The sequence below is a fragment of the Poecilia reticulata genome, linkage group LG16 (genome assembly GCF_000633615.1).
Source record: "Poecilia reticulata strain Guanapo linkage group LG16, Guppy_female_1.0+MT, whole genome shotgun sequence".
NCBI lineage: Eukaryota > Metazoa > Chordata > Actinopteri > Cyprinodontiformes > Poeciliidae > Poecilia > Poecilia reticulata.
The window spans coordinates 11,786,905-11,814,301 of NC_024346.1; the positions used below are offsets into that span (position 1 = coordinate 11,786,905).

At 43.0% G+C, this 27,397-nt stretch overlaps 3 protein-coding genes across 6 annotated transcripts; all 3 read right to left on the reverse strand.

Annotated features, from left to right (window-relative positions):
- Positions 1-1,766: 1,766 nt before the first annotated feature.
- Positions 1,767-6,388, reverse strand: nat14 (N-acetyltransferase 14 (GCN5-related, putative)). Of its 3 annotated transcripts, none has more exons than XM_008431502.2 (4): positions 6,175-6,388; positions 5,604-5,781; positions 5,216-5,521; positions 1,767-3,824 (listed from the first exon to the last, which is right to left on the reverse strand). In XM_008431502.2, exons 2-4 carry the CDS (start codon positions 5,682-5,684, stop codon positions 3,381-3,383), a joined length of 831 nt encoding a protein of 276 aa, XP_008429724.1. In that variant the 5' UTR covers positions 5,685-5,781; positions 6,175-6,388; the 3' UTR covers positions 1,767-3,380. The 3 variants fall into 3 exon arrangements, with proteins under 3 accessions (XP_008429724.1, XP_008429725.1, XP_008429726.1); XM_008431503.2 differs by lacking the exon at positions 6,175-6,388 and adding an exon at positions 6,041-6,168; XM_008431504.2 differs by lacking the exon at positions 6,175-6,388 and adding an exon at positions 6,029-6,168.
- Positions 6,389-7,331: 943 nt separating this feature from the next.
- znf628 (zinc finger protein 628) lies at positions 7,332-18,748 on the reverse strand. 2 transcript variants are annotated; one of them, XM_008431500.1, is made up of 9 exons: positions 18,604-18,748; positions 17,693-18,384; positions 17,268-17,340; positions 16,242-17,180; positions 15,014-15,184; positions 14,567-14,900; positions 13,949-14,103; positions 12,738-12,980; positions 7,332-10,319 (listed from the first exon to the last, which is right to left on the reverse strand). In XM_008431500.1, exons 2-9 carry the CDS (start codon positions 18,082-18,084, stop codon positions 8,442-8,444), a joined length of 4,185 nt encoding a protein of 1,394 aa, XP_008429722.1. In that variant the 5' UTR covers positions 18,085-18,384; positions 18,604-18,748; the 3' UTR covers positions 7,332-8,441. The 2 variants fall into 2 exon arrangements, with proteins under 2 accessions (XP_008429722.1, XP_008429723.1); XM_008431501.2 differs by lacking the exon at positions 18,604-18,748 and adding an exon at positions 18,484-18,529.
- Positions 18,749-19,673: 925 nt separating this feature from the next.
- Positions 19,674-27,397, reverse strand: il11a (interleukin 11a). Its single transcript, XM_008431499.1, has 5 exons — positions 27,025-27,397; positions 26,088-26,245; positions 22,392-22,487; positions 22,061-22,222; positions 19,674-21,248 (listed from the first exon to the last, which is right to left on the reverse strand). Exons 1-5 carry the CDS (start codon positions 27,029-27,031, stop codon positions 21,069-21,071), a joined length of 603 nt encoding a protein of 200 aa, XP_008429721.1. The 5' UTR covers positions 27,032-27,397; the 3' UTR covers positions 19,674-21,068.

A 27,397-nucleotide genomic window follows, 5' to 3' on the forward strand; every position in this document is an offset into this window, starting at 1 on the left:
GCAGACGCATATGACCACAGTTACAAACAGACTTTCTTTCCAGTGTGTGAACTCACATCTGTTTCCTGACAACAATAATAGCTACATATCTGGCGGGTAGAGGCCCAGCTTACAGGTGTCTGCAGTTTGACAGTAATGAGGAAATGAACAAAAAGTGTTGAAAATAATTTTTTAAAAAGTACTTTTTCTTCGTAGAAGAAGATACATAGCAGATGAACTTGTTACAATTGCAACTAAAATTGTTCAACTTCAACTACAAATGTGGTTGTCAAAAACTCTAATTTGTTCAGGTATAAAGTACATACAAACCATTTAAATAGTAATGATTTTATTCAACTCTGAATACTTTCAGTGCTGCCGTCTGAAAACTATTCACACCTCCTGAATAATGAGCCGGGGCGCAACTAATCCAGGCCATCTTTAGTAACATTTGCTAGAGATGTTACACTTCGAAACACCTGGAATGTTGTTCATAATGTCTTGTTCCATATCAGAAATATGGAAAGAAAATTGTCTAGGAAGATCAGAAAAAGGATTGTTGCCTTGCACAAAGAAATAAAAGGATTTAAAAGAATAGCTGAAAGTATTTTTGCTAAAATTTCAAGTTAAAGGAAGAGTCGTTCCTCCACCTAAACCTGGAAGCTGAGAAGCTATCAAGGGCTGCAGCCCAGTTTCCTCAGGATTCAGGTGGTCAAAAAGCCTCCACTGATTACAAATGACATGATAACCAAGCAGTGAGTTTCGGTTTCCAGAGTAAAGCACAAAGATGAAATGTGCCAAGCCTGAACTTCCAAGATCTGCACCGCAACTCACCGTTAACAACCAGAAAATTGAGCTACAATTTGTTCGAGACTATTAAAACAAGCCTGTGAGGTTTGAGGATTGTGTTCTGTGGGGCGATAAAACCAAACCTTCGCTTCTCCGATCGATGGTATGGCTGGAGGAGGAAGAACGAAGCAGGGAAAAGAACATCGTACCTACAGTGAGGCATGGTGGTGGCTCAGTGATGCCCTGGGTGGCGACCGCTTTGTTTCCATCAAGCTTTTGTTTTAGAAAATGCTCCAGCAGATAGTGGAGCGTTTATGATTACGACTGACTCGTAGTTCATTAAGAATCTCTGAAGGGATTTGAAACATTTGCTGTCAGCACACAGACCCAAGAATATTAACCAACGTCTAGATTCCCAATGCAATTGCAGGAATGCAGCCAGAAACTGGTGTCATCCATGAATCAGGTTTGCAGCAGATGCTAGTCGTGAAAGGTCTGACTAATTTTGAGATTATAGCTACAATAAAAAGTGGCATTTTGTGCCAATTGAGTTGAGCCATTTAAATTTATGCATTTTTAATTTTTTTTAATGCAAATCGCTTCAAGGAGACACAACTTGACGGATCCAACACTGCATCCGTTATTTTCCAATCTTTCTCATTTGCACTTTTTAAAGCATTTTGAAGCATGCATGAGTTTGCATTTCACTTGGAGCCTATTTTTGTCTCCACACCAGGTGTCAAGTACCTCCTTCTCACACACGTGTGCATCGTACAGACATCCTGTGGTGTTTACTGGTGCCGCACTGGCGCTGCAATGACAATGTCTGTGGTTAGGAGGAGGCTAGGTTCGCATTGAGGAAAACATGAGGGCTGCTAACCATATTAAGGTTAGCCTCAGGCAGGGGGGAGGGTTGTGTGCATTTTCACTCTCACATAAACTGACAGTCACCTGCAAACCACACTCATGCCTAACTCAGAGGCCTTATGTATGCATGTTTATTGCATTGCACTTTAATTTACAAATCATAAACAATCAAAAATGAAACCAGGTGGTAGCTTGCAATATTTGGAATTAATTTTTACAACGTTGTGGCAACCATGGGCTGCAACATTTATCCTTCAAATCATACACTATCTGCCTTACAAAAGTATTCATACCTCTTGAACATTTTTCCCATTTCTATATGTTACAACCATGAACTTTAATGTGTCTCTCTAGTAAATGTTGAAAATTTTGTCTATTCTTCTTTGCAAATCAGTTCAAGCTTGGTTAGAATGGATGGAGAATGTCTGTAGACAGCAATTTTTAAGCCTTTTCAAAGATTCCTGTCTGGATTTGAGTGACAACTTTGACTAGGCCATTTTACACAGGGATATTTCAAATAAATATACTTGTGTATATAAACCATCCCGTCATTGATTTGGCTGTTTAGGTCTCGCTGCTGGAAGGTGAAGCTGTGCCTCCATCTCATGTCTTTTGCATCCTCCAGCAGGTTTCCACCTTCCCTCACCCAGATAATGGAAAACATCTCCTCATAAGGATGCTGCGACCACGTTTTTATCACGGGGGTGCAGACTTCCAGTTCATGTGCAGTGGTAGTTTTTCAGAACAAACAGTTTCTGCATCTAGGTCAGAAAGTTCAATTTCAGGCTTATACGACCTGAAAACCTTTTTTTTTTTTGCCTTCTTCTGACCAGATTTGTGGCGGACATGACTAAGAATAAATGCATAGCACACTTGTTTTTAGATTTTTAATTGCAAAAATTCTTAAAAGACTTGCATCATTTTCCTACTCCTTCTCAGTTGTGTGCCATCTTGAGTTTGTCTGTCTCATGAAAAAATCCTTATATACCACATAGAAATGTACGATTTTGATGTGACAAAATATGTAAAAGCTCAAGGGGTGTAAATACTTTCAAAAGGCATCATACAGTTAAGTGCTGCAACATTTCACTGATACGGTAAAAGAAAAAAAACTGAGCTTGCGCTTACTTTAACATGAAAAAAAAAGAAGGAACTTTTGAATACCACAAACATTTAAGAATGAATATAAAACCTGTTTATCAATATCTGAAATGTAACAAAACTGCAATTATTAAAGAAACAAAAGGGAGCATCTGCTGTTTCTGCAGAGTCACAATCTGTGTGGTGTGTGAAGGTGAGCAGTGACAGACAAGCAGCGCTGAGATAAAGGCAGATAAATTCTGCACATTCACATAAACCACACACGCTTCCTCTACAGTAACTGTACAAACACCTACACATCTGTATCGTTTCACACCAGAGCGAACGCCTCCGGTCGCTCAAATGCATCGCGTTGTTGGCGTCGAAGTGCTTGATGAAAGAGACCCGTGGATGCAAGATAGAGACAGAAATGATTTACTTGATCAAACGAGTGAAAAGTACAGCACATCTCAGACTCTGCGATGTCTTTTCTTGCTTGAGTAAACAAAGAGAAACCGATTGCGTCATCAAAAATGGAGGTGTCATTTAAAATTAAATGGCGCAGACGCACATGATAAATAAATACTTTCATTGATATCGCATAATTCAAGCGTCAACAAGTGAAGCGTGTGCCGTTATCCTAATCGCTTTGACTCGATTGTCAATCACAAGTCTTTGTAGAACACCTTAGTGAGAGGGTACCCCATAAAACCTCTCTCTGGGGTCTCGCTCTTCATCTCATCGTCATCTTCTTCATCAGTCGCCTCTCCCAGCTGCCGATAGCCCACTTTCCTGAAGAAGGCTTCGCCTACTTTGGACGGGTAGGGGACGTGCGCGTACACCCTCCGTGCGCTGCTCTCCCTCTCCTTCAGCTCCAGACTCTGGACCAGGAGACGACCCAGACCCTCCCGGCGGTACCAGCAGCCCGTCACAAGCCTGCAGATCCTCCTCACGCTCGGACGCGTCTCGCTCTCACGGAAGACGCAGCCCACGATATCCCCTTCGCAGTCTGCCACCCACACCTGACCTGCTGCTTGCTCTCTCTCTGCAGTGATCTTCTCTGACGATGTTTCCTTGTCTTTGTCTTTAGATCCAATTCTGCGCCGTTGCTGAACAAAAAAAACGAGATTTTACATGCGTGTGATGTTCGGATGCGAACGCTAGTGACCAGACAGCACCGTATTTTAGAGACGGAAGTCCTTGAAAAACCTAAAAGCATGAAACACAAGTCAAGTCTCTGCGTTGTTTATCAAAGTGAATGCTCTTTCTCATAATAATGATGACATGGCATCCGTTACCCCACCATCTTGAAGTCCTTAAATGGAGAAGAGACTGTTTTCTTTTCAATAGGGGCATGTTGAACGGACGTGTGGCCGCTTATCGGTGGCACAGCACAAAGATGTAGTGAACACTTCTTTTACAAAGAGAGTGTACACAGGAAATGTGCGTAAGACTCATTGATTTGTCCTCACTCCCCAAAAGTAGTTTTTCTGCTTTACTTTTTTGCCTCAGGATTATGAAACAAATGGAATCTTGGATTAAGGGAAAAAATAACCCAAACCTGAGGAAAGAGGACACAAAACAGACCGTTCAAGCTGGGAGTTAACAGACAGACCACCAAGGCAACCGTAGCTGGTTTTTGTGCACATACAGGGATTTTCAGGTAAGTAAATGTGGATTTTTTTTGCAGCTGTGTTGTGTTTTAATAGATCCTATGTCAGCACAAAATATAGATTTTTCCATAGTGTATGTGCCAAATAAAAGAGTGATACTTCATCTTTCATTCAGTTGTCAATGTGCATCATAATCTTGAAGGGACATTCTAGGGAGAACTTACTTGTTGTAGGGAAGCTAACTTTGAACGGACTTATAGTGACAGATGATATCTTCAGAATAAACCGTTGACACCTACATTACTGTGGTGCAACATCCATCAGTAAAAAAAAATGTGTGTATTAAAGTGAGACTTGCACGACTATTTGCTTTGCTAGCTAATAAAACGTAGGCTATTTTGCTGATGTGTGTGGGTAATACATAAATAATTTTAATGTTTTAAATGACAACTTTTGTCATAAGTAGCCATTTATAGCACCAGTTTTTATTAATAGACTTGGCGCTTTTAAATGCCTTGCTAGGGGGCCAGTTTGTTGGATCTCCAAGCTATTGCTACCTGAAAACATTTGTCCTTACTCCATCATTCTTACTGGATACATCATAATATAAATCTCTATTTTTTAAACTGAAGTTGGAGCTTTTAGACTCTGCAGTATTTTTTTTTCTAGGGTGGCCAATTTGTCATGCGTGAATTTCATCACTCTTTGGAAACTTTCAGCACCACTCCCTTGTGCATCATGTTGTTTCTTCTCTCTCAGTGTTGATCATGATCATGGTAATTAATAACACGAGCTCCACGCCTGAACACAATTGAAAATCTATTTTTAAAAAAAATATATATATATATATATTTAAGCAAACACAACATATTTTCGGCAACAATCACCTTTTTTGTTCCTGGCGTTTTCCCACTGATCCTGCAGTAGGGATTCTGTAGCGTCTCGTCCTGTTGGCCTCTGTAGCTACTGCCAACGTAGTCCCAGTAGGGGCGGCTGCTGCCCAGGACCCCCGTTGACCGCGGCATGGTGATCTTGAGAAAAACAATCAGCAGGAACACAGGGATAGCGAGGGCCAGGATGAAGGAGTGAACAAGGCAGCGCAGGATCGAGGAGAAAACAGCCAGGATGAAAAGGCAGAGCGGACGTGTGAGGATGTGCAAGATGAGACGGTTCTCTGTGCCCTCGCAGCCTTCCTGGTAGGAAAAAAAAGAGTCAAACTGAAAGAGCCTCTAAAAAATATACAGATGGCTTTTGAACGAAAGAAACTCGGCAAACCTTAACAAGGGCTTTCACTACTTCAATGTCGTCCTCCTTCATCCTCCTCATGACCACCTGGTCCAACTCCAGCCTCACCATGGTCAGTGTTTGTGCTTTGACAGGAGGCCCTTGGCACCACTGACTCTACCTGTGGCGTGTTGTGAAGCCCAGCATCCACAACATGTAAACAGACAGCCTGCAGCACATTTTAGTGAGGAAAGCATGATTAAAAAGCACACACTTGAAAAGACTCCAAATCCCAGTTTAGCCTATGACTCACAGACTGGTTAACACAAATATATAAAATATAGCCTATACATATTTTTTTCTCATTTTAAACGATTTCATGTGTTTTTGCGTTTCTTCCGAGACATGAACAGTTGTAGCATTGCAACCAAGATAGCCTCAAATAATTGAGCCAGCAGAGGATTATGATGGATTACCTTATGTCGTACCATTATTGTGTATTTTGCTCCTCTTCGCTTTAGCTTCCCACAGCTACCATCAGAGCTAAATGATCTGGTTCAACCCCATATATGGTCATTCCGTAACACTGCAGCAGCTCTGCACACACCACGGCTCCGCTTACCTTCTGCACGTTGCGGCTCAAATCCAGCTCAGACGCCGTAAACAAACAGTTTAAGAGCTTCTGCTTGTCAACAGTCCGTGTGAATCTTACTGAATGACCACAATGCCTCTACGTACGAAAAGAGCGCATTTCTGAATCCAACCTATTTCTGTTTTACGGTCCATTTTCGAGTGGTATCTGGGTCTATTTACGCCATTTGCGTACGTAGGACCCGCAGTGCGCAGCCGCTACCGGAATACCCAACTGCGTAGACAACGTTACCTGTTGCACTTAAATATTTCATGCAGATGACGGAAAATGCGCATTATAAGCCCAATTTATGTTTTTAAAAAATTAAGTTAAATTTTATGACCATATGGAACTAAAAGCTTACCAACACTGCAGATTTTAATGTACTAACGAAGTGTAACAATAGTAAAAACCCTGTCAGGCAGATTTATGGCTGGCTACTTGTTGCCCTCTACCTGTTGCTGCACACTCCCTGTCAGCCGGCTGAAAGAAGACTGCCACACTTTTCCCTCACTTACACCAATGATTTTTTTTTAGTTTAAAAATATTTCCTGTAAAAATACAGAGATATCAATTTGATTTTTTGTGACTTACAGCTCATTAAAAAAAATTAAATTCTGACATAAATATTATGTACCACACAATAATGGGAAGCCTGCTGACTTGACATTCACTGACATATTTTCACATGGAAGGTAAGTTGCACAAGGTCACTGCTCAAGAAATAGGATGCATCTAAACATTTTAATGGAAAGTTGAGTGGACGGAAAAATTGTTGCGGCAAAAAGTCCAATTAAGGTTCAGACTGCAGCTTCGAGTCACCACTGACAAACGTATCCAGGTTCTGGGCCAGAGCAGTCACTCCCAAATCAGACATTCAGGAGCTTCTTACCTGTGTGGCTAAGGAGGATTCAACCACTGTTGAGTAATTTTAGATGAAAGTAAATGTTTTAAATCATGTCTGAAAATCAAGGTTCCAGAGTCTGGAGGAAGAGTGTCATACTTTCCAGCAGGCTGATATCTTAATATTTAAAAAAAGAAAAGGTTTTATTTAGATTCCAATTTTCTGAAAATTGAATTTTGAATTTTTATTAGCTGTAAGCAATAATAATAACCAAAATTAACAGAAATACATATGAATAACACCATATAGTAAATGCTTTTTTTTTTTTCAAATCTAGCAACATTTTATTGAACATTTTGAAAAATGTAACCATGGAAATTTCTGCAACTTGATCTTACTTACTTACTTTTTTTTGCTTCTTTAATAGTTCACATGTCCACATTAAGAGGTTTGCATTTATATAAAAAAAATTGGGTACATTTTTATAAGCAGAGAACAATACATACAACAAGAAGTAATAGAAGCTTTTCAAAATTGCATTCTTTTACCTTTTTTGCTTGAGCGAACAATATAAAAACGTGTTTTCATGATCATCCAGGACAGCAGCATCCCAACATGTTTATGTGTTTATCAGGACATTTGGTTTGTTGAGCCGTTTCAAATTATAGGGCTGATACAACAAAAATGATCTTTGGCTGTACTATTTACTTTCTTGTTGTAAATTACAGTGAAATTTCATGGAAAAATATTTATTTAAAAAAAGCTTGTGGTCAGTAGAAAAAAAAAAGGGATTACTAAAGATATTTGTATTGAGGAAATAGCTTGTGATCCTGATTTGATAGTACTGCAACTGCAGTCATAACAAAAAAAAAATCATTTAATTATTTTCAGGTTTTACACCAAATGGAAAACAATGTTGCATTCAAAAGCCAGTGGGAATTTAGAATTTCTGAGTTGTAGCAATATAAAATCCCAAAACTCTAGCGATACCGTCTATTTTTCATTCCTCTCCTCCACTTTTCATTTCGACATTCACAGTCAACACAATGGCCTTCATCTGTTGCTCAATAACCCAAACAATAAAATATATTAACAGATTTATTATTAATTACTTACTATTTGCTATCAACACTGTAAAGAAAGTGTCCCATTTACAACACTTAACAAAAATCATACTTACTTCATCAAACTGCCCTGTGACAGTATAATTTAACTAAGGTGTTTATGAATAATATAAAGTCCATGTTTTAGCCTATTTTGAATGTATAACATTTCTAGAAAGTGGCACCATGGCATTACAACACAACACTCCTCTAACTGCATGTTCGCTCTCGGTTCCAGGAGAACTCAAATGACTAAAGTGCTACCAAACATCTCACAAAGCGAGTCGTTCCCCTTCCCACTAACCCGGCTCTCACTCGGAGAACTTCAGCTCCTCAGAGTTTGATACAGTGCAGTTTCTAATCGAGGCTTCGGCTGATGTTTCTGCCGAGTCGTGCTCTTTTGTCGACTTTTCCGTCGTTGCGCCTTCACGTTTCACGTGGCTGTTCGGTGAGATCTCCTCCTCCTGCTCCTCACCTCTCAGCTGGCTGGTGCTGACCTCGATTATGACGATTTCGTCTCCGTGTTCCAGCTGGAAGATGCTTTTCACGCCTCCCTCGTCCTCCGCCATGGCGTCGGCGTCCGTGTCGCAGCCCGCCCCGTCTCCTCCGATCATTTGGCCCTCACCTTCAATCAGCGCTATCATCTGCACTCCCCGCTCGCCCTCCGGCTCCATCTGGTCAAACACCACCTCCTGTCCGCTGATGGGGACGAACGCTTGGGTGGGTGCGCAGGACAGCTCGACGCTGCTGTCTTGTCCTTGACCAAACGTAGAACTCGATGGCGAACTCTGCTGAGCTTCGGTGTGGAAATGAAGGACGTACGACTCCCCCTGGCTTCCCTCCCCAACTGTCTGACTCCCACCTTGCTTTCCCTGACCCCATTCATGCAGAAGTGACATCACCCCCTCCTTACTCCCTCCCTTTTCCCCTTCATCTTGTCCACCTGACTCAAACTGTAACACAATGGACTTGCCATCTCCATCGATTCCTTCCTGATCCGCCTCCCCTGATGGATTCCCTTCAAACTGCAGCACGTACGGGTCGCCACCTTCCTCAATGTTCACTCCCTGTTTCTGTTGCTCTGCGTTTTCGAAGCACAAGACAAACCGCTTCTCCGCTACAGTTCCCTCTTTCCCAATTTGCTCCAAAGACGAATGAGGGGTATCCTCTGGTGTAACAGGAAGCGATCCTGTGGTTTCTGCTGTGGCCTCTGTGGAGGCTACAGTTATGGAGGCTGCGCGCTTTTGGCAGGACAGATCCGAGTCTGTGTTAGTGTTATTAACAGTAACCATCTTAGTGTTGCTTACTGTGTTACAGAGTGCCGCTGGGACGGCGCCACCTGCAGTCTGAGCCGTTTTCTGCAGAGCGGCTTTAGGTTTCCGGCCACGCCGGCCTCGTGCCGTCCGTGTGCTCTTCCCCAAAATGGGCTTGGTCAGCAGGGCCGAGAGGCCGTGGTTCGCCGTGGCAACCGGGGCTTGCACAGTGTTGGTAATGATGATCTTGGCGTGCTGCTGCTGCTGGGATACGGCTGGAAACTGGGCTATCTGGGTCTGCGATTGGCTGAGGACAGGCTGGAATGCTTGTATGGTCTGAAGGATGGGAAGAGACTGAGGATCTGGAGCTGGCAGGGGGTTGTTCGCCGTGGGGACGAGAATCAACCTGGACTGGCTGCCGTTCGTGGAGGGACACTGAAGGAGGAGAAAGTTTTGCGACTGGGATGGAGGTGGTGGTGGTGGTGGGGGGGGAGGTGGAGGAACAGGAGCAGGTGGTGACAGGGGGATGAGCTGCAGGCCGTTCGCCGTCTGAATCATGAAGTAGTTCTGGGACGTGTTAGGGGGAATATTGAGCGCTGGCTGGGACACGATCAGGCTGCCGCTGTTCCCCGTGGTTTCCAGGGTGATGGGATTGAGCAGGGTTGTGGTGGTTGTGACTCCGCCCATGCTGGCCTTCACAGCCACGCCGTCCTTACCGCCGCCGCCAGGGCCAGGGAGGGAAACGCCGTTCCCGTGGGTCCGGATGTGTCGCTGCAAGTAGGAGTGCATGACAAACCCCTTGGTGCAGAACGGGCATTTGTAGTCCTTGCTTGTAGAGTGTGTGCGAAGGTGGAGCTGGAGATTGGAGGAGTGTGTGAAGCTTTTACTGCAGTGTGTGCACTGGAACGGTCTCTCGCCAGAATGCGTTCTTTCATGCTGCTCCCACAGGAGTAAGAGGGAAATCAAAGAAATGAGGATCAGTGAAGACATTTGGCTTCAATAACTGAGAACCTACAGCGCTTCTCAGAACTTGAACATTTTGTCACGTCAACAACCACAGACTTTAATGTGATTTATTCAGGTTTTATTCATCAAACCAACACAAAGAAGTGAATAATGTTGAAGTGGAACAAATAGGATATGTAGATGTCAAGGTTTTCTACAGATAAAAAATTGGAAAAGTGTGCGAAAACTATAGTTAGGCCTTTTTACGCTGATACCCCTAAATAAAATCCAACCAATTATCTTTACAAGTCGCCCAATTAATAAATAACTGGTCAAAAGTATTCTGAAGGGATGGCACTTAAAATATAGCAGCCCAAAAAATAAATTCCTCATTCAACCGGTTTCATGTTAGACGAGTCCCAAATGTAACTTTCTGGCCAACCTGCAACTTGCTATTTGAGGCAAAAAACTAACACTAAACAGTAACACATGGTGGTGGCAGCACCATGCTGTGGGGGAACTCTGATCTGTTTAGAGTTGATTTGAAAATGAATGGACTTGAAAGTTGATGTTTACAGATCGTGTCAGTCATATCTGACTGAGTTAGAGCCGTTTTGTGGAGTAAAGGCTAAAGGTGTCAGTTTCTAAATGAGGAAAGCTGGTAGAAACACAGTCCACAATTAAATCATTTTGAAACCAGGTTAGCTGTTTTCTTCCACTTCACAGCTTCACGGTGTGCACAAATAAGATTTTTAAGGATTCATTTTAGTACTTAACAACCACAGAACTCTCAGTCAATCCTAGAGTTCGATTCAGATGTGAATATTTTTTAAAAAGTAAGTTCAGTCAATAATTATCCACAATAATTATGCAACTAAATGAAAAAAAATTTAAAAATTATTTTGCTTGTTTGTTTTTATGTGGCCCTGCGACAGACTGGCGACCTGTCCAGGGTGTACCCCGCCTCTCGCCCGAAACGTTGGCTGGAGATGGGCACCAGCACCCCTCCCGACCCCACTGAGGGAAAAAGGGTGCAAGAAAATGGATGGATGGATGGATGTTTTTATGTGCTAAAAAACAATAATGAAACAACTCAAAATGGACAAAGTGACGTTTTGGACATTTAAAACATGGTCAATATGCGTCTCCTCTGGGAGCCGATTTTGAGTTCACTGAGTTCATGTTTAATAATCCCAGCCCACACCAGGATGCAGCCTCCATCTCACTGCTGTCTGAGTCAAAGTGGAGCTCTGTGCCGTCTCTGTGCCGGTTACCGATTTATCCAGATCCGTCTGGTTTTCAGAGAGTCAGTAAGTGAAAACTGTGGACAATCTGTCTTCAGATATTTAAACTAATTTGTCTAAATCAGTTGTGTTTGGGATACAGCCTGCCTTATCTTGAGTACCTGGTGGCGTCACATTTCATTTTTCTCAAATCCATAGCTTTCAATTTGTGTCTTTTTTCTTCAACATTTTACATGTCATCTTGCTAACAATTTGCAACAAATGTTTTTGATGTTTTTTTTTGTATTTTTTTATTACCTAACATATCATCAATTTAAAGCAGTGGTGCCCAAAGTCGGACCTCGAGGACCGGCATCCTGCATGGTTTAGTTCTCTCCCTGGTTTAACGCACCTGGATCAAATGATGGCTCGTAAGATGGCATGTCAAGAAGAATATTGACATGCCGAAAAGGTTGTTACTATCACCAGGGAGAGAACTAAAACATGCAGGCTGCCGGCCCCCCAGGACCCACTTTGGGCACCCCTGATTTAAAGCATGCAGCATCGCTCTGAGAGATTTCTTTTGTTTGTTTTTGTCTTTTCAGTGCCAGTTAAATCTTGTTTTAGCTTATGTTGCCTGAGGAATAGAAGCAGATAAAAAAAACAAACAGACAAAAAACTCTTAAGTATATTTTACCCAGACGATTTTAGCTTCACCTGGTTCAGATTCTGTTAAAAAAGTCTCTTATTGAGCACCTTTTGACGTCCAATTAACCCCGTCTTTTGATGTATTTCTTATGTCACATAAAAAAGGATTAAGCAGTTAAATGAAAAACCTAAACAACATAGTAATATTTTTTAATCCAATTCCTTGTGAGAATAATCTACACAATAAACAATTACAAAAGTAATTGCTGTGCACAACTTGATTTAAGCCAGAGCTTCCTTCAGAACACAAAATAGACACAATAATTGTGTATAATTCACTACAATCCAATCAGCATCCAAGTTTGCAGACTGTGAAGTGTGAAAAAGAAGCACAGACACTTAAAGATGCTCACTGACCTAATAACCGTCAGCAGCACTGTGCATCTGCTACTTTGTGTTGGTCTGTTACATAAATTTTTTTTTTTTAATTACATTGAAGTTTGGGGTCGTAACGCGGCAATGTGTTTGCTGGACTGACCTGTTTGAGATTAGACGTCTGGGAGAAAGACTTGGAGCAGATGGAGCAGGTATGAGGCCGGAGCCCAGAGTGCATCTGACTGTGCCTTCGCAGGCAGCTGGTGTTCTTGAACGACTTGCCGCACTCTTTGCAGACGTACGGTCTCTCCCCGGTGTGCTGCCGCAGGTGGTACTGGTAGTGGGAGCTCCATTTGAAGGTGAGAGGGCAGTGGGGGCACTGGAACGCCCGGACTCCTGTGTGTACCTGGGAATGAAGAAAATGGAGAACGGGTTTTTGGTATTTGAACTTCTGTGCTATTAAAAATTAGATTCAGTGTCAGATATGATCTAGTTTACACGAGTATCCAATCAGAAACAAACCATTTGATTTTTTTTCAGACATTTTGATATTCTCCAGTCAGTGGTTGGAGAGATTTGTCCTTTTAAACTTGATAGTTTTCTTCATTTTAATTGTCAGATATTTAAAATGTTATCTTTTTAGTTAGCTAAGTTCAGTTATATTCTATGAACCTTTTTCTGGCAGAACTACAAAAAACCCACACCAGTCTGTGTGAAGGCTGGGATAACGGGATCTTTGAATTACTACAATAAAGGCTGATAAATAAAACTGATTGGACAATAAAGGTGATTTTGCTTTTTGCTGGAACACAAATGGATTCATAGAAAAGGGATGGTCCCGATATGTCTGTTGTTGCACCAAATTAAGATTAACTCATACAAAAGTTGTTTTTTTAAGCACATTTAAGTTGATCCTCTTTAAAAAATATATTAAGAGCAATTCTCAACACAGGCACCAAAAAAGGAAACCAAAACCAGCGATTAGCATGAAAAGCCTGGTACTGACAAAATCATTACCGTTTCCGAGTTATGATGCTGCATAGTGGAAAAACTGGGACTGTTAGGATTACACCTCACAGTAAAAATAGTTTATTCCACATAGAACAAGGGAAAATGTCAGAACTTTTAATTGGATAATAAAACTGTTTATCTTGACTGAAATGCTCCAAATCTTTGCAAAATTAAGAAAGGAAAAGTAATTTTTATCTTAAATCATTCTTCTGTAGAGATCCTAGCCAAATGCAAAATGGAAAAAAACAGAACTAGTCTTTTGTTGTCGATATATTTAAATATAATTTATTATTTTTGGCCAGAGTTTTGAAGATCCACCGAGGAGCTGCGGGTTGCAGACCCCGTGTTTAGGGGAAGCCTTACTCGTTGATGGATCGAGAGCAGAGACGACCTCTTGAAACTCTTTCCGCACTCGGTGCAGCGATACGGCCTTTCGCCGGTGTGATCCCGCATGTGGTACTTCAGCCCCGAGGAACCCTTAAAGGCTTTTCCACACTCCAAACAACGGTACGGCCTCTCTGTACAAAAGTAAAAACGGAAAACGTGTTCAGGGTCACTGAGTTCAAAGAATGGACTACAACCAGTTTGAAAGAGCGAGGAAGCAAAGGCAATTTTACTGCAGGGTTGGTTACTCTCAATATCGACACGGTCAACAGCTTCAATCGAAACACTTCACTTATTGCAGATGAAGCTGATGTTTTACAGCCACCAATTCAGAAGTAATCTCAAGATCCAATCTAGAAAATTAGAGTTCTGAGAAACTATCAAATATCAACTAGATTGTGGACAGATCACATATAGTCTTTATTTCAGTACAGTTTGCTCTTATTCTCCAAGATCAGAGACTAGAGACGGGACAGATAGTGGTTTCAGGTATACCGATGTTTGAAGTGGTTATCTTTTTAAACCTGCTCCATTTTGCTATTATGTTGTAGAAGGTGCCCTTGTACAACACTTGCACGTGTTAGGGAATGTATTTACCTCCAGCCGGAGTGTTCTTGCCGGATCCGGCCTTTTTTGGGGCTTTGGTTGGTTTGGGCGGGTGCTCCTCTTGCTCCTCGCCGATGGCAATGATGTCGACATGGATCTCCCTCTGGCCCTCCTGCTGCTTGTCGGCCTGGCTGGGGGAGGAGGGGAGGGGCAGAGACAGGGAGAGGGATGGCGGACACACTATCTCGGCCTCCGCCTCGGCCAGCAGGCGCTGCTCCGGGGTGTGGGAGTGCTGGTGGGTGAGGAGTGACGAGAGCAGAGGGAAAGAGCGGTCACAGGCGGAGCAGCTGAACTGGGAGCGTGACTGCGATGAAAGCGAGTGCATCTGGGGGAACGAGAGTGAAACGCAGCAGATAAAGTTTATTTCAAGACAGATAAATGTTAGTGTTGGGCTCCGTCCAACTGCTTCACGGTAACGGCTGCAGCCGTCATTCTCACCAGTGACACATGTCTATTGAGGCCTGCGCTGGTCTTGAAGGTCTTAGTGCAGTAGCCACATGACAGCCCTGCCCATGTGGTTCTGGCCTCCGGCTGCACGGCCTCGGCGCTCTGAGTCACCTCGGTGAAGCTCTGCAGCAGGTCAAACTGGGTCTGGGTGGCGCCCACATTCTGAGGACAGACCAAAGGAAATTACACAAAGCAACGCATATCAAAACACACACATCCCCAACCCAAACTCAACAGCTGAAGTTTTATAGACCTTACATAACAGCAGTTTAGTGTATGGTTTTCAAAACTGATTACAAATAAAAATCTGAAAAGTGTGGCATGCGTCTGTATTCACTCAATCAGCAAAGAAAAAAAAATTCTCATCTGAGCACTAGCTTTTTTTTTTTTTTTTTTACTGACAAGTAAATCTGAAGGCCATCTTTCATTTTGAAGGATTACAACTCACAACCGTGACCACTTGGTGCAGACATTTTCAAATTCATGCACACTGTACGTTGCGAAAGTAACGACATCAATAAATAAAAAAGTCTTTACATCTGGGTATCCTCTCTGACCTGGACTCTGAACTAAATGCATATTGCAATCTGGGAGCCAACGGCACATTGAAGCGTTTTGGACATGACGTCTGGTGCAGGAGCGTCTGGAGCGCACTGGCACCAGACGCTCCTGCACCAGATGGGATTTCCTCCCTCTGCCCTGAGTTCAGAGTATTGCCAACTTCTGATCACTTCAAATGGAAAAAAAGTCCCCTTATTTCCAAACTTTGCTTAAGCGGCGCTTATAATTCCAGCTTAAACTTTGGCAACAGAGATCAGATTCAGCCTGCAGATTAAAACACTAAAACATTTGATTATGCCCAAGTGGCGCACATTTTATGTCTGTTTTCATAATTTAAGTGCAGTTGTTTTATTTCGTTGCTAATGTGACGCACAGTCAGTGGTTTTTGTTCAACATTAACTAAACCAAATCAAAATTAAATGCAACTGAACACATCAGTACAATTTCAACATTTCTGGGTAAAAATAGATTCTGAGGAGACTTTTGGACCCTGTCAATAAAAATGACACATCTAGAAAGTTACCTTATTTCTGTGCCATTGGACTATAACTCCTACTCTGTTTCAGTCTATAAAATCCCGATGTAATGTAATAGATTTATGTTGTCTACTTCAGTATCTTAATGTGCCTTGTAGAATGGAAGAAGTTCTCTCACTTACAGCATTACTGCCGTCTACACCCTCTGCTAAACCAAGGAGCACCTCGGTTGTATGTCCGCTTTCGGCCACGGTGGTGGTCTCCACCACCTCTTCAAAGTCGGCCAGCAGGTGTCCGGCTCCCACCAGTCCATCTCCAACCTCCATCCCTGCTCCGTGCCCCGCTTCACCACTGGCGTCGTGTTCGCCACCAGCCATGTGGATGGCCTGGTGCTGCTCCAGCTCTGTCCTTGTGCCAAACGTGTGGTTGCAGCTGCCGCAGCTGTACAGCAGCATGCTGGCCCCGGTGTCGGTGCTCAGGTGGACCTCCGTCCCAATGGCCCTGGATGTGCACACGTCCTCCCTGGAAGGAGCGAGGGTCAGCTGGGGGAGAAGGCTTGTGTTCTGACCAGAGGAAGTGGTTGACAGGAACACTTCTTCCATCCCCACGCCAACTCCGTCGGTTCCTTCCTGGCTCACAAATCCCACCATGTCTGTCAACATGGTTGATGTCACTTCCTCTGTCCCAACCACCACCTCCATTACCTCATTCGCCTTCTGCCCGTCCTCTGCCCGCTTCCCCTCCTTGACTCCTGCGTTGGGGTTGGAGTGAGAGTTCTTGTGCAAAGCCAGGTTTGACGAGTGCGTGAAGCTTCGACCACACTCGCTGCAGACATATGGCCTCTCGCCTGTGTGTATCCTCATGTGCTGCCGCAGGTTTGTGGACTGAGTGAAAGACTTGTTACACACCGAGCACGTGTACGGCTTGAGGCCAAGGTGGACGTTCTTATGCCGCCGCAGGCTGCTGGAGTTTTTAAACGCTTTGGAACAAGAGTCACACGGGTACGGGCATTCCCCTGTGTGCTGCCGCAGATGATACTGGTAGTGAGAGCTCCATTTGAAAGTTAGGGGGCAATATGGGCACAAGAATGCCCGGACTCCTGTGTGAATACTCCGATGAACCTGTGAGAAGACAGACAGACAGAGATATTGAGAAACTTTGCACTCATTATCCCTCCTTAAGATCTTTGATTTAAAACTATTTGTCACCTGGAGAAGAGATGAGCGTTTGAAGGCTTTGCCACAGTCTTCACATTTATAAGGTTTCTCTCCTGAGTGAGACCTGGAAAATAAGAGCAATTGTTTAGGACAACAGCATAAACATCACTTAAAATCATGGAAGACAAAAAACCCCACAAAACATAACTTTCTCATTATTCTCACTCCACACTTTCCAGATTCCTTTCAGGGTTACGTTTCATTTAGTTAATTTATCACATAAAATCCCAATTAAACTACACTGATGTTTGCAGTAGTAATAAGTTGTGAAACAGCAAAAGGCGTGTAAATACTTTTTCAAACATACTACAAATGGTGGAGAAATGTGGAAGTTAACAAGACGTGCATGAACAATGTGCTTTAAGTCACTGTAACAATCTTTTAGTGGCTTTATAGATGAGTTTTAACACGGGTACCGCTGGTGGTAGAGCAGAGCAGAGGAGCCCTTGAAGGCCTTGGGGCAGAGGTTGCAGCGGTAGGGTCTCTCGTTGTTATGGCTGCGCTGATGGTGGGTCAGCCTGGATGACCACCTGAAGCTCTTCCCGCAGTCCAGACACTGAAAAGGATGCTCTGACTGCTCAGCCTGCTGAGCTGAAGCTGACTCTGACACGGACGACGTGACAACGTCCAGGACCACCTCCTCTCCACCTTCCACGACCCCCTTGTCTCCATCCACTAGCTGCTCTCCCTCCCTGTCTTCTGCCCCATCCTCTCCTGATCCCAGCAGGGATGGGAAGGCGGAGAGGGAGGGTGCGGTCTGTGGTGGTAGGAGTTCTGCTTGGACAACTAAGGCAACAGAGTTGGCCATTAGCAGATCAAACTGGTGATATATAGATGATGGTGAAACTTGGAAGTAGGTGGGAATCAACTTGGGTGCAGGATCATGGCTTCATTGTCATTTTTTAAAATCCTGTTTTAACAACAGGAAGCTGTAGTTGTCATGGAAACCGGTTTCCCTGGGACAGGTGCTCTGTGATGTCACTCAGTAGCTCCGGGTTTAAATTGTGCAGCTCCCAGCCACTCCTCCCTTCTGTGGCCGGAGACGTTCCTCGCTGCTCCGGCCGTCAGCTCCGTGTCCGTCCCTGCTGTTCGGCTCCTCTCACGCCAGCTGTACATGAAAAAAACGACACTATTTGCTTATAAAAGGAAACAAACAAAAACCTGCCAGAGCTGCTGGCCAACACATACATAGAGAAATCATTTTTACCAGTATCACAACAGCAGTGAGTGGCCTGCTTTTTAAGCTAATCAGACTCTACGTAAAGAAAAAAATAACCACGTTAAACTGCTTTCTAAGGACAGCAACACGGACTAAATCGGCACTTACCGCGCCGCTTTAACTCATCTTGCAGCTAAAATGTAGATGTTTTGGCTATAAACTGGGAACTGCAGTGCTAATCCACACAACCTTAACAATAAACACAGCGCAAACTAACAGCAATCCTCCACCCGACGCCGCCTTCCAACAAGGCCCACAGTGATTGGCTCCCTCGCTGAAAAGATGAGCGATTACCATTGGCCAGGAGCTCGAACATAAAATATTATCAATGTTTGGCATCACCGAAATTATTCAGATCACCCAAAATTTTGCGGTAAACTCATTTCAAATACTTAGATATTTTGCGTAAGATGTGTCAAAAATATTCAGAAAATTTTGCTTGTCCACAACCCATACGTTTATTTACCTTCGCCGCGGAGACTTCTGGGTAATGTAGTTCGGGTCAAATTCATTTGATGTCAATCGACCTCATTCAAATGTGGTCAGCTTCAGTTCAACTAAAATGCTAAACACTGCATTTTTTTCATATATATCTAATCAAAAATCTAATTTTATTTGTATAGCACATTTCAACAACGAGTGCTTTACATCATAAAAACACAAACATCAACAGTTGAAACATTACATCTTTCCAAGTGCGTCATTTACACATCAAAATGTTGGTTAGTGTTTCATTTATTGTAATACAAAAGCAACTATAAGCAGGTGTGTGTGTTTGTGTGCGTGTGTGTGTGTATGTGTGTACACACATGCACACACATGCAACGTCTTCACATTTTCCACATTTTGTTATTTTACAACCTTATTCCAAATTGTTTTAAATTAATGTTTTCATATATTTAAAGTAGAAAAAGTGCTCTTGACCTCAGACTGGGGTGATGGCTTAATTTTTTAGCAGGACAATGACCCAAAGGACATGGCCAGGATCTCAGAGGAGCGGCTGCAGAACGACTCTGTGAAAATCGAGTGGTCAAGCTAGAGTCCATATTTGAATCTTATTGTCCATTTTCCAATGCATATACATATAATTTTTGAAGTACTTTTTTATACATGCTGTGTCATGTTTTGTTGCGTCAAAGCAGGCCATGCAAACCAAAGATGTAGTCAAAGCCACTGTACACATTCTTTAGCATTTATTTCACCAAGGCACGTTTCACATTGAGGCCAATCAGTGTGTGGAGGAGGCATCTTGATAAGACAGAAATAACTTAAACGAGATGGTACAATAAAAGCAAACAAGATTAAAAACTGTATAAAAGTACAAAAAGGAAAGGAGACTTGCTCCACTGCAGCACAAAATAAATAGTTCCACCAAGTCACTTAAATAAATAGTCAATACTGTAACAAATACTAGAATAGGAATGAATAAAAATTGTGATAAAACCGGTAATCTACATTTTCTTATCGAAAACATTATACACATAGCACTTGTATACAACAATTTACATTCTTGTACATTTATGTACACCTGTACAGAACTTAGTGTCACAATACATAGTATTTTAAGGCTTTGGGTGTTTAACCAAAAAAATAAAAACTTTTCTCGCCCAAAGCACAAATTCAAAATCAGCCGTCTCATTCATCCAAGAGGCCGATCCCAACAGGTTTGTGCAAAGACTCTAATCAGGATCATCAGTGCTCAGCAAGAAGGCACATTCAAATGACTTTACCACAATGTTAAATACGCGCACCTCCTTGTGTAGTACATGACGAGTCAGAATTGCAAAATAGAAGCTCTGTCTCTGGTTCAAAGCAAGAGTTTGCCTCTCTTTGGTTACCGGCTGGACATTTTAAAAATAGATGCAAAAAACTTGATAAGGCATCGGTTGGTGAGTTATTATGTGGTATATTTGCCATCATGTGGGGATAACATTATCATTTGCACAAATGTTTACTTTAATGCCACTGTAAGGGAGAAGTTTCTCGGATGCTACATCTACTGGGAACATGGCTGGCTGAAAGGAATGCACAAATAAAAATGAAAAATTGAATAAGTTTAAACGAAATAGAATGTAGAAGCTGCAGGTTGAAAAAGTGCTATTGGGTTTTTTTGTTTGTTTTTGTCTTTTTTAATTTTTTTTTGTTTGAGAAACAGAGAGAGAAGCTAGTTTAACGCGGGAGAGATTACAAAAAATATTGGCAAATAAATTCACGTTAGTAAGGAGATACAGGCTAGAGAGACACAATACAACTTCAAATAAATATAAAAATAAATAAATTATTAACAGTTAATAAATAAATAAATACATAAATAACGATGGTCACAAAGCGAGGCCATAAGAAGGGAAATGGGAGAATCTTGAAGTGATTGCTTGTGGTGTGACAGTTTTAACGGGATTCTTGATGGTCGTGCTGCAGTGAGGCCACATCCTTATCGGCTCTCGTTCTTCAACACACACGTGGCACTGATGTTGTCACCTGGGCCTCTTTCGCACACTGACATGGTCCTGTTTGCAGTTTGGTTGAGGACGAAATCCTCGTGCTGGTCCTGCAGCCGTCTGCTGCGTGGGTCATCATTGCACCGCCGAAGCCTTGGGCTTGAGGCTGAGGAATGCTCTGTATGCCCAGTCGCAGAAGAGCTTGAAATGTTGGAGGAGCTCATGGCTGGACTGCAGGACATCGAAGTGATAGGGGAGGTGAGGAGGGAGGGAGGGTGTTGGGTTCGTCAGCTTTGGTGCTTCAATTCTCTGCATCTGCATAGGGGAAGGTAAGAAGACATAATGAGAAAAAAAAATGTGTATTGTAGTTCTGTTGTTTTTGGTAAATATATTTGTAATGGGACTGGGAGCATGACATTTAAAGTCTGCTGCACAATGTTTGGGGACGTCAGTAAAATATTGGACCAAAGTTCTGATCTTTAAATGTCAGAACATGTAAAGACCAGAGGTCATTTATCCTTATAATTATATTAGACGAATAAATGATGCTTCGCATCCTCCCAAAATTACCATAGCGACAGTGAAGTTTGATGGTGGGAGCATCGTGGTGTGGGGCTGACTTTCATAGTACATTGCTCTGGCAGAGTTCAATTAATCACAAGAAGGATGAAATGTGCAGAGATGTTCTTGATAAGATTCTGAAATTGAAACCAGAGGGGTTTTTACAGAAGAACAATGATCCCATGCAGAGTCAAAGAAACTCTGCAAGAATGGTCACTAGAAAATCTATGGAAAGAACTGAACATCAGAGCAGAGGGAGGCTCTGTTGTGTGGAAGAAGACGTATGTTCTGTCATTACCAAAAAACCCTTTTCTGCTAAGCCTTTTAATACAATTTGATTAAAATGTAAAATACTTATTTCCGGTTTCATTCTTCTTTGGCAAATAAGTTATCTTATCGATGTATTTGTGTTAATCATTTGGGTTTATTTCAAACATGTGAATTTCCTCCCAATAGCCTGCTAGGCGTCTATCTACCACATTGGTGTATTAAAAACACATCCCCCACCCCCATTGTAAGAGTTAATACCAAAAGTGTATGACTGGTTTTAAACACAGTGTGCTTACCTGACGGTGCAGCAGATTGATGAGAGATTTCATTTCTTTGATCATCTCCACTAGCTTGGGTACTGCAGGGTGTTGGTGCTTCTTTGAAACCCGGTTGAGCCACTCAAAGTGGTGTTCGTAGAGCTTCAGGTCGGCATGGAGCTGAGAGAGCGTGGGCTTCAGCTGGAAAAGACAAAACAGGCCCACTTCAGGGTGGTAGCACAGGCAGGGCAAGATGTCACTGGCAGAGGTAGGCCCCGCCCTGTCTCTCTCTCTCTCTCTCTCTCTCTCTCTCTCTCTCTCTCTCTCTCTCTCTCCACACATGCATGCAAGCACATTATTAGAAAATTACCTCAAGATTACTGAGGTCATTGGCTGATCTGTTGCTCATTTCGGGCAGAGATCTGAACCTGTGCGACTCCACATCTGAGTCAAACGCATGCTCCTTCTGAAAGACAAAATAAGACACAGAGCAGCCCGTGAGTAATCAGTGCAATTTAATCCATAATGACACAAGGCAAGGCAACATAAGGAAAGCATTATTCTGGATCCCCTGCTGCATCTCTGCTTTCTGGTGGTCCGTAGCTCGCACTGTTTGAGGGGGTCAAACGGGTCAGTGCGAGTTCGCACACTTTCAGCCACCAAAAATGTCAACAGCACCAGCAAATGACCTGAACCCACAGGATGTTTTTCGGTTGGAGCGAGGATAACAACGCAATGCGGTGACTAAGAAAGCTCAAAGTCGGACAGACAACACAGGCCTGCAGGGAAACTCCCGGGTGACGGCTATAAAAAGATGGAATGACGCAGTGCTGCTTGATGTCCAGTTGCAGTTGTGTTGACAACTTTAGCTCAGACAACAGATGCTGTGCTGATTGTGGCCAGCAGAGGGCGATAAACCACCTGCCAGCAGGTATGTCGGGCCCTGGTCAGGAGAGCGTTTTAGCATTCAAAGATGCAGCCCTGGACTCAAAACTCCGGGTGATGTGGCATGAGTCATTTTCTAATCAGCACAGGGGAACACAACAACATTAGGATGATGAGTGCTGAGAAATGTTTTGAATAAACAAGGCTGAATGTGCTTAATGCTTCCTTAACCTGCTGTGATGTGTTTTCCTCGTTTGCCTGGAGTTGTTTGTGTTGATGTTTGCAAGGGATGAATGTGGCTCATTGTCCCCCATGTCTCTCCATCAAGGCTTTCGTAAGGGCTCTCTTGTGCTTGCCGCGCATTGTTTTGTCTCCCTCCGTGTCAAACCAGGTGCACAGGGCAACATCGTGCGTCGCCGGATCGTCATCATCCAGACAGCCTTCTCATCTCTTCATCTTTTTGTGTCATTTTTTTTTTGTTTCCTCCAGCGTTCTTAGCTTTTCTAATTCTCCCTCTTGTCCCGCTTTTCTTCGCTCTCTCCACTGCCGACCATGACCTCACCCACCGACAAAACCGAGCATCCAGCCTTTTTCTTCCTGAATGCAAATGCGGGAATGTGATAAACCTTTCTTTTGATTTTTATCAAGCCACTTTGCTGTAAGGAACCAAAAGCAAAACACCAAACGCCGCACCGCAAGCACAGCCGCGGCTAATAGCACGCACAGCCACAGAAGTGCATGCGCTGAACTGCATAAAGACAGGTTGGCAAAATAGACAACATGTGCTCATAACATACACACAGTGGAAATCGAGAACTGTGTCCGAACTCACACGTTTCTCTCGTCTCGAAGTCCGTCTCATTGCTTATTTGCAGGAACTTTCCACATTTTATTTATTTTCCTGACTTCGCCCCCACTTTAGCGGAATTCCACTAAAAAGTGTGGAAATTTTAAAACAAACATTCGTCTTCTATGGATGTTATGTGTAACTTTTCCCTCAAATATAAGTAGCTTCTTTTTTTATTCTTTTTTTTTTTCATTTCCGGTTTCCAGGCGGAACGGCTGCAGCGGCATTGTTCTAAAGCGGCAAAATGACACACGGCCGCTATCTGAACACTATCTAATGCCCAGAACTAGAGAGAGTATGTTGCTATTTTTGATTTTTATCCCCTGAACAAAGGGAGTTTAACGCTTTGCATATTGCAAAAATAGCTTCGAGATCAGTGGCGTGTAACCAGAGATCCGGAGATACGATCCCTCTTTCTTTTCACCTGTTAAAAACACGGCGTTGACGCACAATCGCCGGCTGCTGGCACAGGCCTCCGATCTGATTTCCCCTACCCACTTGACTGTCAACAAATACGATTTAGGCCACACTCGCAGATTGAAAAAACATGATATGCAAGTTTTGTTAAAGAGAAAACTGCTTCCGCCCCCGTCGACGCTTAAAACATGCGGGAACTCAACCGTGGTGCAGCGCAGCCAAGGTATTAAGTGGTTTCTCCGTCTAATTGTATCTTCGTTGACACCTTAATGCAACATTGATAGTCCTCCTTCAGTCTGACTGCAGCAGGAGGCTGTTGAGTCACACCTCCTCTTGCTCGCGGATTAAAAGTGAGATCACTCGGTCAAATTATCTAAGCATGCAGTCTGTGATTAAAGAAAGCAGCTTAAGGCCCACACAGGCTTTTGCAGCTGAATACTGTTACCAGCGCACAGCATGATGCAAGGGCTGCCTAACATTAGCACCAAGATCTATTAGTAACAGCAGAGGCGGCCTGAGGCACAGGCACTCCAAGTTGGACATCAGTGGGGGGTCCCAAGAGCACTATAATTGTCTAAACAGTAAAATGTAAAAAAAAAAAAAAAAAAAAAAATTACTAACGAAGCATATTATTTGATAACTTCCATCTTCTGTTCAGCCAGGATTAAGTTCTCAACCTAGAAAACTCTATAAAAAAACAAAAGTGTTTTTAAGCTTGCCGAAAAAGCTCTAAATATTGCTCTAAAATGTTCCCGAGTGTCTATCATGAGTCAAGCAGCATTCTTTGAAGAGAGCTGCCTATGTTTGAGTTGAGGTGGGAGTGTGTTTGGGGTTAAATAAAATATATTGTTGTTATACCTCATTATTTTCAGGAACAGCTAGATCCCCTGAAAATATACAAACACTACCAACAACTAAAAGCTGACATGGGAATATTTTGAGCTCTTTGCAGCTTAAATGAATGATAAATGATTAGCTATTTATTGTCCAGACCGCTGGAGACAGGCACCAGCCGACACTGGCGACCCTGCAAGGGTAAGAGTGTTGGGTAATGTATGGACGGACGTCTATCGTCTAAACCGTGACGTATCATTTTTTTGCTAATTGTATGAAGTAGGTTGAGTCACAGCATTGTCAGGAATAAGCGGATGAGGTGATAAGCGCCATCGCTAACTGCTGGTCGTCGGTCACAGCCGCTAACGGCTGTGACCCCGATATGGGGGGGGGGTCACAACTGGGGATCAGGTTCAGAATCGGGTCAGAGAGAGAAATTGTGCAGCCTGAATCTGAACCTCTGCTCTGGGTCAGGCAGCCGCGTCTTTCAATTTGATCTAAGGAAACAGAAACAGAACTCTCCTCCTCATTGTTTCCCAATCAATGTCATCTACAGACTTCTTATCGTGTAAGCAAACTTGTTAGTTTCTTGCAGAGACATGTTGTGTATCTTTACTGATAGGCAACATTTGGAATCGCTCTAGGTTGATGTAAATTGCTGTAGTTTGATGGTCTCCCTAATCCCAGCAGCAAACAGAAGTTACCTACTAAACACACGTGTCAACAGAACTTGTTTTTGAGCCACAACTAAAAGAAAAAAGAAAACGGTGCATGTGCGTAGCTCTTTCTAATGACGCCCTGGACAACTGCCCATTTGGCCCATCTAACAGATACTGTTGGCAGCACTGATGTATAAATGTTAGAAATGTTCAAAATGGGACGATTTAGAGCAGATCTCAGCAGAGCATTTGTGTTTATTTTTAGCTGCTTTTCAGGAAAAAAAAAAAAAAATCAGATGGTGTTTAGGTCATGATGAAATTTGGGCTGTGAGCTAAACGGATCAACCTGTGGTCCCCCCCCCCACCCACACGAGAAATAAACATTTCAGCGAAGTCTAACGACCATGCCAACATCTCCACTCACCAGCAGCTCTTGGGTGAGCTTCATGAGGTTTCGGGTCTGGTTGGACAGTTTGTCCAGGTCGCTGGAGCGCCGGTGAGGTACAGGTGAGGCAGAAGTGAACACAGGCAGCTGAGCCAATAGCAGCGACAAGAGCAGCGAAGAGGAGGAGTCCAGCAGCACTGTGTGGAGGGGGAAAAAAAACGGAAGCAATTAGAGGAGAGGCGCTGTCATCTCACCATAATGATAACGACCTCAGGCCACGGCTGTCAGCTCTGAGGGAGGAGGAGGAGGAGGAGGAGGAGGAGGAGGGCGGATAATGCGCTGTAACATAAACAATGGCTCCAGACTTGGCAAGAGGAATCCTCAAAAGTCATGTTTTCACAGGCTTGAACGCGCATCATTAAATGATTAAAAAAAAAAACCAAACAAAAAAAAAAAAAAACAGAAGAAAGCTTTGACACATAATATCTCCATCACTTCTTATGAATGCCGCTGATTGTCACACCTGCAACTCGATAGGTAGGTGAGCTCGATGGTGTAAATTAGACAGACGGAGCCAAAGTCTAACAGTAGGCTCATTCATCCCACCCCCACCACCACCATCACCTCCACCCATCCACCCCTTCTGGTTCTTTCAAGTTCAAATACAAGGTAAAGACTAAAGCATTAAAAGGCACAAGTGATGAATGTTGCTCGATAATTACAGGTGAACCACAAGAATCCGAGCCAGAATGAAATAATAATAATAAAAAAGCCCCCAACAACAAAGTGCTAACTGTTGCATCCTGGAATAAAGCCGAACACCAAAGAGATGTAAGGACTTTATATTTTAATTTACATAATATCATATTTATCTGTTAAAAAAAAAAAAAAAAAAAAAGTTAGCTGCCAAACACAACTGGGTTAAAAAAGAAAAAAAAAAGCCCATTCTTTAAATATTATTTCAAGAAGTACTTACGCTTCATATTGGTTCTGGTCCAGAAGCGGATAAAAACAAATAAATATATAAATATAAATTATTAAATAAATAAATTGAGGTCCGGGGACTGTCACGTGCTCCGGGGGTTCTCTGAAAAAGTTGTCAGGACGCAGAGGACCGGGTGCGCAACTGGATGAGCGGTGCGCACACGGATGCGCACGCCGACACACAGACGGAGAGAGAGAAAATAAAAAGTCAACAAATAAAGTCAAACTTTGTAGAAAAAAAGTTTGAGAGAAGCCTCTGTAAGTCTGTGCAGGGAGGCAGATGAACAGTTAGGAGGGGAAATATTTTTAAAAAAGAAGAGGCAACCGGGAGTGCAGAGAGAGGGATGCGATGGTTGTAAGTCCAA